This window comes from Sesamum indicum, linkage group LG1 (assembly GCF_026168435.1).
Source record: "Sesamum indicum cultivar Baizhima isolate 11 linkage group LG1, ASM2616843v1, whole genome shotgun sequence".
Taxonomy (NCBI): Eukaryota; Viridiplantae; Streptophyta; class Magnoliopsida; order Lamiales; family Pedaliaceae; genus Sesamum; species Sesamum indicum.
Window position 1 is genome coordinate 20,404,551 of NC_142657.1, and position 18,858 is coordinate 20,423,408.

The 18,858-nt window shown below is 34.3% G+C and overlaps 2 protein-coding genes and 1 long non-coding RNA gene across 4 annotated transcripts; 1 reads left to right on the forward strand and 2 right to left on the reverse strand.

The window, feature by feature from the left end:
- Positions 1-5,910: 5,910 nt before the first annotated feature.
- LOC105168970 (E3 ubiquitin-protein ligase makorin) lies at positions 5,911-12,964 on the reverse strand. 2 transcript variants are annotated; one of them, XM_088880196.1, is made up of 8 exons: positions 12,543-12,964; positions 10,973-11,060; positions 10,131-10,891; positions 9,979-10,048; positions 7,708-7,796; positions 7,501-7,593; positions 6,927-7,003; positions 5,911-6,500 (listed from the first exon to the last, which is right to left on the reverse strand). In XM_088880196.1, the coding sequence occupies exons 1-6, from the start codon at positions 12,551-12,553 to the stop codon at positions 7,557-7,559; spliced, it is 1,056 nt and encodes a 351-aa protein (XP_088736322.1). In that variant the 5' UTR covers positions 12,554-12,964; the 3' UTR covers positions 5,911-6,500; positions 6,927-7,003; positions 7,501-7,556. The 2 variants fall into 2 exon arrangements, with proteins under 2 accessions (XP_088736322.1, XP_011087508.1); XM_011089206.3 differs by having other exon boundaries at positions 7,524-7,593; positions 12,543-12,953.
- Positions 12,965-13,300: 336 nt separating this feature from the next.
- Positions 13,301-14,344, forward strand: LOC105170047 (thylakoid lumenal protein (Mog1/PsbP/DUF1795-like photosystem II reaction center PsbP family protein)). Its single transcript, XM_020696901.2, has one exon. The coding sequence runs from the start codon at positions 13,332-13,334 to the stop codon at positions 14,073-14,075; it is 744 nt and encodes a 247-aa protein (XP_020552560.2). The 5' UTR covers positions 13,301-13,331; the 3' UTR covers positions 14,076-14,344.
- A 119-nt stretch (positions 14,345-14,463) lies between these two features.
- LOC105168980 (uncharacterized) lies at positions 14,464-17,406 on the reverse strand. The gene is made up of 2 exons (XR_016065413.1): positions 16,949-17,406; positions 14,464-14,868 (listed from the first exon to the last, which is right to left on the reverse strand). It is a non-coding gene; the product is annotated as an uncharacterized LOC105168980 (long non-coding RNA).
- Positions 17,407-18,858: the final 1,452 nt, after the last annotated feature.

The following is an 18,858-nucleotide window of genomic DNA, read 5'->3' on the forward strand; positions in this document are numbered from 1 at the left end:
TAATTAGTTTGTTGGAACATTATTTAAGAGTTGTTTTTATTAGTATTTAATGTCCTAATAATATAAATTATAGTTACTTGGAAAAAATTAAATATAAATATACTTAATGAAATATATTAATTATGTTTTTAGAAAAATCAATTATATATATTATGGTTAGGTGGCATTGTTTATTTTTTTTAAAAAATAGTTTATGTCATCAAATTTCGACAAGTTTAAAAAATTCGATGCCCGAAACCTTGGAATTGCAAAAAAATTATTTATTTATAAGTCAATTTTGCTACCCCTATAATTAGTATATATTCTTATTTTACGACCCCTTATATACAAAATAGTAAATTTAATTAATTAGCCGTTTGTAGACACTTTCCATTTTTAATTTTAGTATAATTTTTAACTTTTTCTGCAATAAATACGTTTTTAAGAACATAAGTCCTCGCAAACACTCCCGTGCGGTGTATGTTAGGTATGTAGTTGTGGGAATAAGTTATGATGATTCTGTTATGTCTGTCCATTAAATTCTTTTCACTAAATATATGTCTTTTTAATTAGTAAAATTGATCGATAATTCAATACGCTCTTTTTAATTAGTAAAAAGAAATAAAATGGCATTTAAATTGCACATTTTCGACTTAGTATTTCAATTATAAGAACGACAAACATGATGACACATAATTAAAAATATTCAGAAACAAACATATTTTTATTTAGCCATTGACGTATGGATACATTGCATGTATATATACTATACTAATGCATGTGCATCTATCATCATAACATGCACATCCTTCAAAACTTACATAGTTATTTTACATATATATATATTTATATTTAAAAATTTATTCAGTGCAAGAAGTAGTCTTTAACCCTAATGCATATAGAGGGCAAAGAAGGAGAAGACAGATGCGGCCATGAAGGATCCAACAGCAGGCAAGGCAGCAGCAAGTGCATTACTGGCTGGGGCGTGGGCTGCGTCGTGGCCTGCAGGGGCGGCTGCATCGTGGCCTGCAGGGGCTTCTGCCGGTGCATGTGCGTGGCTGTGGTCACCAGCCGCCACCACAGAGCTAATGGTGGCGACGACGATGAGAGCGACGAGTGCGATCTTCCTCATATCCATGGCGACGACGAAAACTTCAAAGAGGGGGAGTGTGTGTGTGAATTTGTGGGAACACAGTAATTTATTTTTTATTTATATATGTTGCTGAGTTGTTGTGTTATTCTTTATTGAGGAAAGTGGGTTGTCGTTCATGGCTTTTTATACCTCCAAAATTGCTATTTTTAGAGATTAATATTTGTGGTTAATTCTTTTTCTTGCTATTTTTGGAATATTTTTGGGCGTTGATTCTTTCATGTCGCGATGGCTATGGAACGATTCTTTGGGGGCCTTGGACGGTTATAACTTATGCAAGCAGCATAATTTGCATGTTGTTGTCAGCGATAATCGCATTTTTTGATCCTATATGTTTGTATTTTTCTTGAATTATTTAATCATATTTATTTCGATTTTATTATATTGCATCCTATAAGTTGAATTAATTTTTAATTTTAATCTTTACATGTTATTTTCATTCAATAATTAGAGAAGTCATTAATTAGTATTTTTCGTTAATTATTAGATGAAAAATACATGCACTAGAAAAAAATTATTATTGGCTACAATATCAATGGTTATGGCTAAAAATTATGGTAAATAATTATTATTAACTATGATTAAATAAAATCGATGTAAAAATTAACTTTTCCACAAAATTACGGCATTTTTTAGGTGTTAGCAAATAAAATCAACCAGAAAAGTATCATTCAAGTTAAAAAAATATTTTAAATAAATTTAGCCAAACACACGTGTCTGGACTGCCACATCATCAAATTCATCGAAAGCCCTAATTTAGGTGTTATACATAGCTGATGACATAGAATTGTCTTGTCAAATTTGACCGAAAAGGACTAAAATTGCCATATTTATAAAGTTACAAGACTTAATTGCAAACTTTAATTTAAATAGGACTAAAATTGTATTTTTTTCATAAATCAATTACATAATAAGTATGATATACTTGTTATGTCACTAGTGTAGATTCAAGAATACAAATCAATCCACTAAGGGGTGGTAATATGAGTGGAAACCTATAGTTTCAACCCAACTCACTTTGTTTTGGGTTGGCTTGGGTATAGAATTTCTTAACGTGGATTTAATATGATTCTATGTAAATAGATTATGGGTCCTATATGAGTTCTGACAGGTCTTATGTAGGTTTTTAATGTTTAATTTTTTATTAGTCAATCAAAAGTCAATTTTAATAATATAACAGAATTGATGAAAGATATTAGTATAATCATGAATTCAAGATGGATTGTGATGCGTACCACAAATTTGGCCACACCACAAGAGTTGAAGGATCTTCAAGAAAATTCTAAGATTATCAGAGAACTAGCCATGCAAAAACAGAGGTTAGTACTCCAATGTTTAAGTTAGTAACGGATTATGAAGAAATAAAAGGAAAAATTTGAATAAAAATGAGAATAATGGTGAAATATGATGTGGGAGTGATAAATATTCGTGGAGTGTAAAATATAAGCTTGAAATATCCTAAAAGCTAAGAGAAAATGGTGCAAGAAAGTGAGAGTTCGAGAATAAGTGTGATGTTGTTTGATATTCTAATCAGAAATCTGCACATGACCTCTATTTATAGGCTTGTATAGAGTTGAATACAAGATCAATTGCTAAGTGTCATATTGCATTGAAAAGCTCCTTGAATTAGCTTTCATCCACAACAAACTGTTGTAGTAGATTTGGATAAGTATTGGCGGAAATACATGAGCTGAATAGAACTCTGCCAGATCCTATATTTTTCAAAATTAGTTATTTACAAAATTGCCAACTCATTTATGCCCCGATTTACTTGGAACAATTTGGTGATATTTTAGAGTGATGTGTACAAATATATTGATAAGCTACATGATGTGTCATCCATGTTGTATGATAACGTGTCTGGCTGAAATAGATTTATTTGTTGAATTTGCCAGTTCAATAAAGCAGCAGGCAATCTTGTGGGCTTTTCTTCCTGCTGATGGACCTTATCTATCTTGCAGATAAGCCAGCTGGGCTTTTAGTCGGCTAAGCCAGTATGTCTAACTTGTGGGTTTGGTCCAATAACTTTAGGGGCATCATCAGATTGTAATAAATGAGTTGAATTTAATTAAATTTTATAACATTATGGATCCTATATGAGTTGATAATGAGTTTTATGTGGACTAATCATGGGTCTTATGTGGGTCCAACCCATGGTTTAATTGCTTAAAGCCTTAAATTCATTGTTGACTCTGTTGTGCTATATATCATTAACTACTTCAGTATTTTTTATGAGAGACAAACTTTTTTTACATATATTTATTAAATTAATAGTTTTACAAATTAATGATAAAACAAAAGAAAAATGAAGAATCTTACAAAATATTCGAAACTTGCAATTTATATATGACCATATAAAAATCATTTCTTTTCTTTTTTTTTGTGAATAAAATTGACAATATACAACTATGTTATGAATTCTAACGAGCATATCAAATACCAATATCTAATAATACTTTACATATAATATTATTGTAGACAAATAATAATTATCATTACGAATTATTTTAAATGTATTATCATTTTATTATGACTACTACTACTAGCCCAATTCAATCTGATTCATTTTAAACCCAATCCAACCCAACCCAACCCTCCCTCTTGCCACCTCTACAACACACGTCACTGCACCGACAGTGGAAATCTTGGCTTAGACAGCAAGAAAATGAATTAGCTAAACTACGTACTAATCAAAGTCTAAAACCAACTACCTAACCTAACCCATGCATGTGTCTCAATGCGCTCACTCCCACCCACCTCCCCTGGCCCCCTCCGCTTTCAACATTTTCTTTTTCCTTTTCTCTTTTTAGGGAGAGAAAAAAAAAAAAATCAATCAGAACTGTAGAGCAGAATAATTCTTTTAAAAAAATTATAAAAATCATTTATAGACAGGAAAAAGCTAAGTCCTATCGAGCCCCAGCGGCCGACAGAGCTTAGCTTCAAATATCATGGAGCATTTTTTGATATAGATGAAACAATTATAGTTAATAAATAATTTAATTTGAATGTTTTATTGTAACTTTTTTGAAAATAATATTGAAAAAATTTGACATATTTAATTTCATGAATCCTATAAAATAGAGGACTAAAATTGATAAAAGAAAATATATTTATACTTAAACTGCAGGTTTGACCTGCTCAATCACAGAGTCAAATGAATACTTTATATCACTATATTTTGTATTTAATTTGTAAAGCAATTATGTACTTAATTTAAAACTTTTATTAAAATTTAAAATTTATTTAAATTAATCGATTAAATTTTGATAGGGCTAAGCCAATATTTTTGCTTAAAAAAACTTAAATAAATAGTATTTTAATAAAAAATAATATATTTTTACTAATTAATTAACTCGGCATTAATTATGCAACTATAATAATAGGGATTGATTAAATTACGATAAAGTGAGAGTAGCCGAACTTTTTGGTAAGCATTTGCAGCTAACTTAGCTTTTACTTTCCTTATTCAAATCAATCTTTGCAATGTTGTTCTAACATGGGGCGTGTCCCCACCTCTCCTCCCCATCTGTCCACGCTTTTTGTGGGCCCACACGCTACAACCCCCCCAGGCCCAACCTCTGTGTATACATATAGAGCACCTCAGGACTCAGGAGAATACATACACTAGTTGCAATACATATACAGAAGAAATAATCAAATATCAATGGCGGGTTGCAAGTGTGTGATGATGGCGTTGATGCTTGTTGCCATTATTATGGCGACTCTTTCAGGTGCATTTGCTCAGGGAGAATTGGGGCTGGCTCCGGCGCCCTCGCCTGACGCCGGTGCTGGATACTCTGTGCCGGTTTCCGCGGCGGTGGTGGCTTCTTCCGTGCTGCTCTCGCTCTTGGCTCTCATGAAGAACTGAATCTGGATGTTTCGATTTGTATGTTGGGGAGGAATTCTTTCTATTTTTTGTTCTTGATATATATATATATTGATTATTGTTGATTTATTTGGGGAATATGTATGTTGTTGTTTAATTGTTGTGGTGTTATGCATATCATATAGGACAATAGTGTTTTGTAGGTTGAAGAGAGATGGGGAGGGGGGGGGGGTGAGAGGCGCTGCTGTACTTTTATATATTTCATCACTTTCTTATTGTTTTATGTTATATATATATATATATATATATATATATATATGCGCTTTCTTTATTAATGTTTTGAGTTTTGTTTTTCTCCGGCTGCATTTTTCCAGAATCAAATGATTCAGATTGATTTTGATCACTTTTTATTATTTTGTACAAATTCTTAGGAAATTCTGAGAAATGTATTGATGCCAAGAAAATCAGACTTTGAAGCACAAACATCATCTTTACCACTTGTATGCCTAAACATCATCTTCATCATCCCATTCTATCTAAATATTTTAGTACCTACTTTTTTCAAATAAATTTTATCTGAATATTTTAGTACCTACTTTTTCAAATAAGATGTAGTGTAAATTACATGAACACCCCTACAAATTACCCTCAACTTTTTGTAAAATTACCGCCACATTCTCGGAGGTTATAGTTGTAATTACAGCTACACTCCTTATTCAAATACAAAACTTACACAAACACCCTATGAAAAGCCACTAACAGCCCTCAGAAAGTGTGGCCGTAATTTTATAAAATAAGGGGAATGTTTGTGTAATTTAGCCTAATCTCAAAGAGTGTCGAGTAACTTACCCTAAAATCTAACATCTTACAGAATTTTTCCAATAAATTTATCTCTACACGCTCTAAGTCAGCAAAAAAATATCAATGGATAAAAGTGTCATGATCCAGTACCATATGAAAGAGATAAGTATGTTACTTTACTTGCATATGTATATATATATATAGTAGTAAATAAAAAAGATCCAAGTTTACAATAAGTAGTGATACGGGGAGAGATATACACTTGAATGAATAGAGAAAAGTGAAAAATGTATGGGAAGCTTGCTAGTAAACCTAGTTTCCCATGTCTCCTGTGTCACCAAAGTAGAAATCTCTTTGTTATTCCACTGCGCCTTCCAGGTTTCACTATATATATATATATATATTTCCTGGGGACCTTATACTGCTGATGAGCTGATGATGATGATGATGACAACAAGGCAAAGTTTTTAACACATTCCAAACACAGATTACCAATATATATATCAATCCCAAGCCTTTCACCGGCAAAAGATTGGATTTAAGTTTTATCCAAGTTCAGATGGAGGCTGTTTTCTTCTCACATACAATATCGATAAAGTTAAGCCTCCACCAACTGTTGATGACGCCGTATTATTGTTACATACACTTCCACAGACAACCTCAGGGTATCAATTATATTCTGAATTATTGACATAACGGGAAGGGCTGGCGTTGAATCCTGGAACCCAATGGAAATTACTATATCTGAAATTGTGGAGAAGGAAGAGTGTCAATGTTAGGAAACAGATAGGGAAAGACTTCAACATCTTCAGTCTGTAGAAAATAGGTCTGTCTGTAGAAAATAGGAGTTGCTTCTAGTTTAAGGGATTGGTGGCATACAAAAAGAGGAGAATTTACTAATTTCTCCCACATCGATGAACATCTTGTGCAACAGTGGTGAAAGGAAATTTTGAGCTAAAGAAACAGAAAACTCTTAATCAAACATGCATTCGCTCTATTATGCCCTTGGCACTTTTTTCTGTCAGCAGCCAAAGTGTCAGACATTACTAGATTGCGAGATCCTTAAACATCTACATTTGCAGTAGGGATAAAATTTTAGCATAGAAAGCAGCCTGTCTAAACATAACAAACAATTGTGTCTTAACTAAAATGCTGCAAAGTTGTCCTCACCTTAGATAAAAGCACTGTGGTTCCATAATTTGTTGAAATTTTAGGTCATGACATATTCCAGTACCCTACCAAATGTCCTGCATGTAGTAAGATTATATTGATTACGAAACAGAACAAGTTCATAATTTGCACCGTGTTTCCCAAAAGCAATCAACAATGAAGAAATACGCAACAGAGCTCTGCTAATCTGGAAATTAGTATAAAAAAGCACCATTTCACACACCAGAGTAGCAGACCAATTATGATGCGGAAACTTATGTGAGGGTGGGGCAGGTTTAAATGGGTTTTTAAATGGTTTTTTCCTAAAAGTGCTAATCGAGGGAAATACTGGCATATTAGAAATATAAATCCTGAAAAACTGAACGTTAATTCAAATTGAAGGCCTGCATATATATACAGTACTATTACAAGCACAAATAGAAGAGAAGAGTTGGAAAAGATGAAGCTGACCATATTCCAAGATCAATCTTAATGGGACTAGAAAGGACAACAGATAATTTCAAGCAGCTTTAAATGAACCAACCAGAAATAGAAAACGGAGCCAGATATAAAATCCTAAAGTGAAAAGGCATACGTGGTGATGAACAAGATCCAGACCTGAAAATTTCCTTGAAATATTTAATGCCACGATCATCTTATCTGCAAATTTCTAAGAAAGTCGGAGAGCCTGAAAAGCATCACAATTGGCAGACATGAATTAGTGGACCAAACAGTGAAAAGTACTAATATAACATCATAAATCAATGCCCAAAACAGAATTGGTCAGGAGAAAAATAGTGACCTCATATTTTTAGCAATCACGGTATTTCCATCTTCAGCCCCAAGATGGCGAAGAACCACTTCCTCAGGACGGCCATCACGATATGCATGCTGTTAAAGCAGAGTCCATATAAGTATTTAGCATTTTCTGGGCAATCAATTCCCAAGAAAAAAAATTGAAAAAAAGATTAAGAAAGAAAACCAAAACATGCACATTTGTGTATAGGAAACAAGCCAGGAAGGAGAAAGCATCAGCATTCAGTCATCAAAATTTTCGAAACATTTTGAAACATAAAAGAGTTTCTGTGTAAAATCCCATTGTTCTAGGTAAAAGTCTTTTACTGTGTTGCAATCAGACTTCTATAGATTCACAACATAATGTTTAATCAGAAACTGTAGTTTAACATTTTGTTAAACACTACTAATTCAAACCACAGACTGAACCATCAAAACTGCCATATATAAGCACACAGCACACTACCTCCCTCTGGCAAACGTGGAGTATGCTAAAATTATCGAACCAGTAATGCACAACCATACACTTCTGGTGCTTGCAATTTGAATATTGTAAGAGTTAACTATGCTGCGGACCAAATGATATTGTTCGAGGGAGCTATGTTTCGTATGATGGCTAAATATTAAGGATAAACAAAGAGAAAATAAGAAAGAAGTTCATTGTAATTAGAGTTATCACTAACATTAGAACAGCGGAAAGTTCAAAAAACTTAAGAATCAGGCACTACTGACTTTACACTAGGAAAGGCATGACTGACTCTCAATGAAGCCAGTCATTTCCCCAAAAAGATAAAAAAAATAAAAAGCAGAAAATATGCAAAAACAAGTTTGTTGAGTTACAAATGCTTGTGAAGACATGGAAACATAAAAATCAATAAAAGACTACTTGTATTTGACTTATTACGCCAGCACCACCCCCTTATACATCTATAAAGCACATAGAAACTTAGAAAAGACCAGAGAGTTATAGATATTCTTGGAGGACCACAGAAATAAACTTCTAGATTTGAGCTTCCCAAAAAAGAAATACACGTGGGAAATTGATAAGGCTTGAAATGAAATAAATCAATAGAAACAACAAAGAGAAAAAACATATACAAGGATGCAAGATGCTAAAGATTGAGGACATATTGGGAAACACTGGACCATATCAGTATAGTTCTTGGGAAAAAGATTCAAATATAGTTTTATTAATAAGAGAAGCAATGGAAGAGATGAAGAACTAAAAAAACGAACAAAGAAGAATAAAGGGATTTCCAAGATGCAGAAACTTGCAGTCCTAGATATATCTACGAGATCCAAGTTCACGGATGAATTTATGTCGCAGATCAGCTAATTCAGTATTAAAGGCTCTCAACAAAGATTTGAAGAAGATGCAATCGTAAAACTACGCCTACTCAAAATAATATCAGTTATCACATTTAGATAACCAAGAAGAATTAAGAGATCAAAAAGTTAATTCTCATGAAGTATGAGAACTTAAAATCTTGAATAGCACTTGCATATTAAAAGGCGGAAGTGTAATAACAGTAACACCAACTACAACAGCATTCTGGGTTTATAACAGACACCTATTGATAATCCTGTTCTAGCTAACAGCACTTCATGAAAAATCTGATGGTACGCTCACCTAGATGGTTAACCAACAATGGGAGTTGTGTTCCACAAATAAAGCGACACTTCATTAAAAACAAAACTAGTATATGTAGACAACATTACTCTGTATCTGTTAGACAAGGACGTAGAATAAAGGCCATAGATCCCAAAACCCAATACTACATTGTCAGGACCAACTCCATAGCACTTTCTTCTATTTGCACTAAAGGTTAGCCAACTGCCTTGAAGGCAACCTCTTGAAATCAAATTTCACAACTGCAGAGCAGCAAATCTAATGTGTTACAAGATATATTCTCTAAGACTAGGCTGCAATCGTCTGGAAGAGCCCAAACAAACACCCACACCCACCCCTTCGTAGGTTCCCGTTGTTATTTTTTGCTTGAATTGCGATTATGTTTTCCACCTCCATCTGACAAATTTACACCCATACATCTAATCCATTTCACTCCAACCAAAAATAAAGTAAACATTTAACTTTAATAGGCAAAATGTCTGTGAAAAAAGGTTGGCAGTTATAACTATCCATTGATATGGACTTCTCTTTCCAATTTATAACAGTATAGAAACTAAATCCACACCGCCAGAACTAATTAATAAAGTGGTCAGCATGAACCATTAAAACAATAAATGAAACGGTTATGTTAAATATAGAATAACATACCTTATAAAAACAACTAGTCCCAAATGGACATGTACCATTCCCGAAGTCGAAGTGCTTGCAATCAATAGATCTGAAAGAGAACAATCAGCCAATGAGAGCACAGTAGGACGAGAGGAGAGGGGGGACTGGGTGGATGGAAGGCTCAATCATACCGTAGCTTTGCCTTGTAACTATCAATAATATCCTGCTTTTCCTCTTTAGAGGAATACCAAATGACACTAGGGATCACAAAGTATGAAAGTTTTCGACAAATCGGGCAACCTCTCAGTGCAGAATTAACATCCAAGCCAGATGATGGAGAACTGCTACGCCAATTCCTGATACATGTTACGCAGAATGGATGGTCGCACTCTGACAGAATTCCGAATTTCCTTTCCGCTGTTGTAGGCTTTGATAATATACGCTCAAGGCACACACTACACTCTATTTCTTGACTGTGTCTTAGCACCTCTAGATGCTTTTGCCTTTTCTCGCATGTTTTCATGTGTTCTTCTCTTTCTTGAGGCCTGAAGGGATGCAAACAGTGTTTCCCACAGATTGGACACAGGTCCCCATGAATGTGGGGGCATTTCTCCCCATGTGGACAATCACCAGCAGCGGCAAAAGAACAAATTGACTGATCAGCAGAATCAACATTACTAAAATACCCAACACCATAACCCTGATCTAGTATATTGTCATGCCCAGACATTGTCTCCCATGCAGGTCTGGCAGGAGGTTCACTAGAAGCTGAATGTTTAGCAGCAGCATCTGCTAAAATACCTGTACTGTGTGTTGCAGTTCCAGAAAGACGCTCAACAGGGAATGAAATATCTTCTGATGAAGGAGCTGAGGACTGTCTAGAAACTTTGACATGTTCGTATCTGCATCGACTACCATAAGCACAAACTCCCTTCAGATAGAAGGTACATATCTGCAATGGACAAGCAAAAAATAATTAACAGTAATACCAGTAAAAACTGTTGGCAATTGGAACAGGTTGGCAGAAAATTACATTATTTGGTGGGGCCTTCCAATCATGCGAGAACTCACAATGCTCCCCTTTTAAACATGCCCCGTGAGCAAAGAATTTGCACAGAACCCTGCGCAAAATCAATAAATATATTCTCATCCACAGTGTTCTACCACATATCATGATGCAAAAATATTGGTCACAGAGCTTCAACTAAACGTTTTGTTACATGAAAAAGTTAGAAGCTTTTTTGGTCAAAAAGGAATGTTCTACTCATGTTTTCTACTTTTGTCCCTTAAGAATTGTCGTGTCTTCCACTAAGTTTGAGGATGGATTCTGTAAATTTCAGATGTTTCAGCATTTCAAGCTGACCTGAACCAAATTTAGCAGTCTCTGCAGTAATCAGTAATAATGTCAATGACCGACTGCGGAACCAAAATTCATAAATATGCTGATTCTTTATTTTGTTTATTAATTACATGAAAGTAGACTCTGAAGATGAAAACTAACTTATCTTCCAAATTAGCAGGCAGCTAAAATTGATAGGTTCTGCTGTTTGTTTCTAGAAGAATTTTATCAACATCCAAAGTTAAGAGTCTTGAGCTCACCCTAAAACCTGATTGCAAACATAAATGGTTATACTTTTATCCTAATTTGTACTGATGTGATTAACATATTCACTCATCTCAATATTTTACAATGTAGTATAAACCCATAAAAATTCGTTCATATGTTCGCTATCGCCGTTGGTATGAAATGCCTGATAGTTTTGGAAATGGCTGCAGGTTTAGCATTTACCAAGATATGATTGGTCAGTAAAATTGTAACATTATGCGGTTGAAAACTATGAACTCTACATTAGAGGTTACTGGGCATTCCAAACTTTAGAATGTTAACCAGCACTATGAAGTCCCAATATTCAATCCCTTGATTCTTAACCTTACTACTTCTAAGCACAATTGTCTTCCACATGCAGTATACAAACAAAGTAATAAAGATGTCAAAAATAAGCAAACAACTCCTGGAAGTTCATGAGGAAGATTAGAAAGATATGTGAGGAACGATTACCAAAGGATGAGATTCATGAGAAATATGTGAGAATCAAACCAGTTTAAGAATCTGGGAATGGCAATCTTTCTATTACACAATATGGATGTTGCACAAAAATGAAAGTGATATTATCAGCTAACAGGATTTCTTTTTCCTTTTCCTTTCCTTGTAGATGGGTATTACGTCCAACAGTTTTGCTTATTGAACCAAATCTTCTGGCCCCACCTAACATTGTGGAAACCCATTCAAACTAATTTACAGAATTTGACAATCAACAAGTTCAAAAACAAAGTAAAATCAAAGAGTCCATAATTCTAATATGATCAGATTAGAATTGAAGGCTATTAAGATTCCCAACGTCGGAGGGAAAACAAATAAAATTGCACACGAATTCCTGGTCCTCACAGGATTGGTTAAGACAACAAACAAGTAATCTGTTTTGCCTTGCTCAAACATTCCATCTCTTTCCCACCCCCACCTTAACCAAATTAAACAAGAATACCAAATTCACAGAAGAGAGCGACGTATAATTTCCGAAATATAATCCAAATAGAAGAATTACCGTTTAGACATGGCGTCGCTAAGAATAATCCCTTGGAAAACCCATCAACAGTGAGATAACAAGGAGGGATGGAAAGCAATGAGTGAAGCAATAAAAATGCAGGAACGGGGGAGGCTATTTAGGGCTTTCGAAGGTTGGAAATTGGAAGGTTAGGTGGATGATTGTGACGACGGTCCTGCACTTTCAAGGAACACCCCTTATTTACAACGCTGGCATGTCTGAATGAAAATTCCTCCATCGCTGTAATTATATGATTCAGAAATCTCCTACATCATCCATCTCCTCTATCCATCAACCAATCATCAATTAACGGTTACGCATTGGCTGAGTTTCGCCTACCGATGCAAATTTCAGTAATTACTTTTTCAAAAATTTTCATTACAATTATAATAATGAATAACACTGTTATTACAACCACGTTTTTATATAATTCATTACCGAAAATTTGATCATTTTTTAATGTAACCTTAATGTGTTAAAATTTGACAAATAAACGAAAATGATGCAGAATTTATACGTAATCTCATATATAATTATCATCCATTTATCTCAAAGATGCACAAAATGCAATATGCTGTATCAAATATTTTTTTATTATAATAATTAATTACAAATTATTCATAAAATTGAGGTTGCAATATTATTTATTCTCAAGTTATATAAATTTAGTAGATGAGGTGGCAGCATGCTCTACCATGATTGGTCAGTATGATACAAGCAGGATAAGGAAATAATCAAATATTTCTTACAAAACAATCACGTCCACCAATCCGAGCCCCCACCTCCCCCATGGCCACAATTTTCTCTCCCTCCGCCGTCCTTTCCTCCTCCTCCTCCTCCTCCTCCTCCTCCTCCACCACTACCCCTAAACCACCACTTACTCCTCCACCATCCAAACCCCACCTCAGCATCCCACCCGCGAAGCCACCCGTCAACTTGGTCTCCTCTTTAGCCGCCACAGCTCTGGCCGCAACGATACTCACCACCACCCCACCTTCCCTAGCCGACTCCCCCGCAGCTTACAAACTATACTACGGCACCGCCGCGAGCGCCGCAAACTACGGCGGGTACGGAGGCAACTCCGACAAGAAAGCATCGGCGGAGTACATATACGACGTGCCGGATGGATGGAAAGAAAAGCTAGTCTCAAAGATACAGAAGGGAACCAATGGAACTGACAGTGAATTCTACAACCCGAAGAAGAAGGCAGAGAAGGAGTACTTGACTTTTCTTGAAGGGTTCCCAAGACTGGCGCCTAAAGACGTCATTCTGAACAATCTCGCGTTATCGGACGTGGATTTGCAGGATTTGATTGCAACCGCAGAAAGCGTGAGTTCGGAAGAGAGGAAGGACGAGAAGGGGCAGCTTTACTATCTGTATGAGATTGATGGGCTTGGCGCGCACAGCTTGATTTCGGTTACTTGTGCCAAGAACAAGCTGTATGCGCATTTTGTGAATGCGCCTACGCCCGATTGGAATAGGGATCAAGATACTCTGAGGCACATTCATGAGTCTTTCAAGACAGTGGGGTGAGATTTACTGGATTTTGTAGCTGTTCCTGTCAATACAGTCATGTGGATAAATGAGAATATTACTGGTTTTGGTGTTTGCATGATCTTGTGATGAGAAAATATAGTTACTCCGAGTTGTATGTTTGTAGCAGTGAGCTAAATTCAAACACTTCAAGTTGGTATATGTTTCTGCTGAAACAGGTTGAACTGGTAATTATGTTTGCTTTAGTACCATGATGTTTATGTTTATTCGATCATAGAATATGTTTGTTTCCTGGTTTGTTGTTTCAATTACAGTTTATTTGATCATAGTATATGTTTATCCTGGTTTGTTGTTTTGATTACAGTCAAGATCCACTATTTCTTTCCACGAGCACACAAAATATTCTTTGTTTTCGGGACTTTTAGACTTCTAGCAATCATAATATTTTCATATTGAGACATATGGTGGAGTACATAGCACTTTACATTCATATGTAGCAGTCAGTTTTTTGTCTATAGACAATAAGGAACTAAAAATGCTTAACATAATCTAATGGAGATAATAAGCAAGAAAATGATGTATGCGACGCTATACAAGGATGCTCAATACAGGGTGAAACCATCATCGTAGGAAACGTGCCACCCTCGTTGGCAAGGTGGAGCGTTCTCATCATACTCAGCACAACAGCTCCATCTCTTCTTCCAGTTGGCTCTGCCGGTGTTGGGCCTGTTATCTTTCTCGTTCCATTTGTACACAATTACACCGGATCCATCACTCCATTCTCCATCAATTCCTTGGTGAGGTGGGGCAAATGCAAATAATCCCTTCTCACCTGCATATTTTAAAAGCTTTAAATTCCACCTTTGGGAAAATGCCAGTGGGGATCATAGTTGCATCTTTATCTTCAAATGAGTATGCTCTTGAAATTAGAAAGAATAGAATGTGATTGTACCATAAGGATGGGAAATAGGCTGGCTTGCTGCAGTTGGTGGATTTTGAGAGGCCAAAATGTTTAGAAAAGAATGATATTACATGAGTCCACAAGATACACTCTTTCAGATTAGTTGATGAATATTCAGATGACATGTATAAAGCAAACACACAAGAAGAGACTCAGTGGTTCATGCGATAATAGGTAGTTTAGTCAAGATTTAATTGGTTACTATCGAGTTTTGTAACTTTGTACTATTTGGTTGTTCGACATAATCTAATGGGGGTTAAATTATTTAAGATACAAATTACAAACAAAAAGCAGCTTCATTTAATTTGTTCAAAAGATAAAAACCAAAAAGGCAAAAAGCACATAGTTAAAACTTCTAGATGAATAACAAATTGGCCATACAGAAAACATAAAACGCCTTTTAACTTGCCCACAGCTTCACATATCTGATACATGATTTTCCACATTCTATGACAAGGTTGTCTTGAAGAAATACACAATTTAAGCATCATCTGCATTATGGCATCCAAAGTGTTTGATAGCATTTAATCCTGACATGTAAATCTTTTGGTATGTGCATGCAGTGGTTGAGAAGGGCAAAGTAGAACACACTGTTCAAAGAAGTCATAAAGTTAATCCTCCACACAGCCTAGAAACAACTAACTGCTTCATAAATCTTCTCCCCAGTTCACATACGCCCGTTTTCTTCCCTACTCTATTAATCATTAGTCATAAGCAATAACCTAAAAATGTATCTAGTGGCAAAAGGAACAGTTTCATAGAGTCCTTTGATTTCATCTCTTCTATTAAGGGTTGATATAAGTGGCATAATACTTAATACTGTATACTTCTGGTCATACCATTTGCTAATATCTGCCCATTGCTTTGCTTCTAAAAGGATGTTTAAATATACTTCCAATTCTAACACGGACGAGTGTTTTATCAATTGTTGTTTTATTCTCTTGATACAAAAGCATGGAGCATTGAGTTTGTACTGATTACTTTGCTGTGATCACTGATCAGGGCTTCCTTTCATTAGATAGTCCTTTGTTATAAAGATTCAACAACTTAAATTCTTCCGTTTCTTTGAAGTAAGAGGAGTTGTTGCGTTCAATGAACATTCCTTGCATTTGTTTAAATCTTGTATTTTAGTGAGAAAAAACAATACAAAGAGGATTTCACACAAATGACATAATTTCATAATCTAATTTTCAGACATTTCTTTTCCTTTACTTTTTCTTAACTGAAATGCAAAATCCGAATATAACCTTAAGAGTGCCAACTGCCGAACAACAGTTACTACTTACTAGTGCTAAAGAACACACATGCACACAAGGTTCCACCACGAGGCACAAATGCACTACTAACAAATCTTTATTCTGACCGACTGCCATGAGAATTCCTACTACAAAGATTTGCCTAGAAATACTTTTCATTTGAGAAAGTGTATCTGCAGTATATACATACATGTATATAATCAACAGCATGTTCTACAAATTTACTTATGCTCTAATGCTTAGATATTCGATAAAAATACACACTTGATTGCGACACCGGGTATTAATAGATAATAATTCTATACAACTCAGCACCTACACAGCAGAGTGTAATTAACTATGCCAAAACAGAAACGTATATCTAATAAATAATAACAAGACTATTTCCAGAAATTACCATAACACTGACTCAACTTTATTATCATCCCATCATAATAAACAATATCAAAAAGAACATAAAAAAACAAACTTTTCAGGAAAAAAGAAAAGAGGACCATCACATTCACCCGCAAGAATCTTGCAGTGGTATCTAAAGTTGTACCCAAAAACAAAAAAATACAAGATAAAGTTCTAAACTTTATACGCAATCAAAAGTAAAGATGAGAATAAAAAACTTTAACCACACAAATACACTACAATATTGTAGCAAAACAAGAAATGTAAATAAACAAGCAAGGGTATATTCAAATACATACCCGTGGCGTGGCCATGGAAAGCGCAAGCAGTAGGGAAGTTATCCCTATCTTCATAAAGCGTGTTGCACCTCAAGCACCTCTTCTGCGCACTCAGAATCTGCAATCTTTTCGGTGATTTTTGGTTGATTCTTGAAATCGTATGTAGGTTGGGTTGGAATAGCGGGGAAGGATGACGATAAGCCAAAATCATCTCCAAGCTACTGCTCTCAAGAAGTGCTATAGTCGGAATCTAATTATTGAAAAAGCGGGTTTTGATCCTAAAGTCACGCCCGCGCGCGCTTTGTTAAAGTTCAGACTAAGAGGGAGAAAACGCTGCTACTTTTTCCGTCTAAAACGTTAGTTTTGAAATGAACAGACAAAAGTGGGACCCACTTGAGCCTTCTTTTTCTTACCCTCATTTGCATAAAAGCGCGTTTCTTCCACCTGGATCCCACTCTCAACGCTTTTTAGCAATTCTGTTCCACGATTTGGTGAAAATTGCTCCTATGTCTAAAATGAAATATTTAATTTCCATTAAATATAAAATTTAAATCGTAGTGTTCATTTTTTTTTTTTATTGTATGTGATAATAACTATTTTAAGCTACAAAATCGGAAAATGACACTCGAATTGTTGCACAGTTTTAAAGTTTAAAAATAATTATTTTTAAAGACATATTATAATTGAAACATGAAGTTTGTGTTACCTTAAGTTTTAATAATTTGAAAAATTACATTCTACTCTGCTGCACAATTTATACAATTTCATTATTATTTAAAAATAAATAAATAATTCAGATTCAAGTGGCTATATGAATCTTTTTTTTTTTTTCCAGAAATTTGTCGACAAGGGTTTTGGTAGATATATTTCTTGAATTGGAAAATTTTTGTCCAAATTCGACTCGGTCAAACCTGAATCAATCACATAACAATTTAAAGGCTATATTTATTAACTAATTGATGTACACTTTAGAAAAATTGACCAATCATAGAGCAAGTATATTACATCTGTTCTGTAATTAGATTGATTCAATTGAGTTCGGGCAATAATTTTTTGAATTGAAGAATTAAGTAGATGAGTTGGGCTTTGAGTATTTCATAGTATTTTATTAGTGATTCAAAAATCCATGCCATCTAATAATTTTTCTTGTATTCCTAATTTTTAAGTAGAACTGCACCTGTACAGTGTACTTCTTTTAGAAACTATCACTCTTCTCAATTTTCATTTCTGCACTAATTTTGTCCTTTCTCTATCTATGCTTCAACCATTAATTTATTTTAATAATTGATTTATTATATTTTTAATTAACAATTAATTGTAAATATTTGATATTAATATATTAATTACTGATAACTCAAATTCACGATATCAATAATTTAAATACATAAAAACAACAACAACAATATTTTTAAATTTTAAAATTCATAAATCAATCAACATTTTATTACAACATTCAATACGTGATACATTATTACGTCCAAAAAGCAATTAAAAGTACTATTTTCAATTTCTATTTTTTTTCCCTGAAAATTCAAATGTGGGCGTTCAATTGGCCACATTCTAAAATAATTTATCTTTGGCCAAATATATAAAAATGCTTGATTTTAATTTTTTCGAACATTCTCTGGAAGTTTTATTATTTTTATCTTTTTTTTACTAAAATATTTCTTGTGTATAATAAATTATCTGTAACACACTGAAGTATAAACAAAAGATATTTTTTTAATTTAAAATTTTGGATTAAACTTAAAATGCAAATTTATTAAAAAAAAATTGTTTGAGCTAAATATATATAATATAAGGCCATTATTATCTAAAAATTTAATCGTGGGATGTAAGTGTTACATTTATTAGTTTAGAAAGGTAATTGTTACATAACGAATAATTTAGAGGAATAAAATGTATTTTGCCCTTAAAATTATTTCGAATGG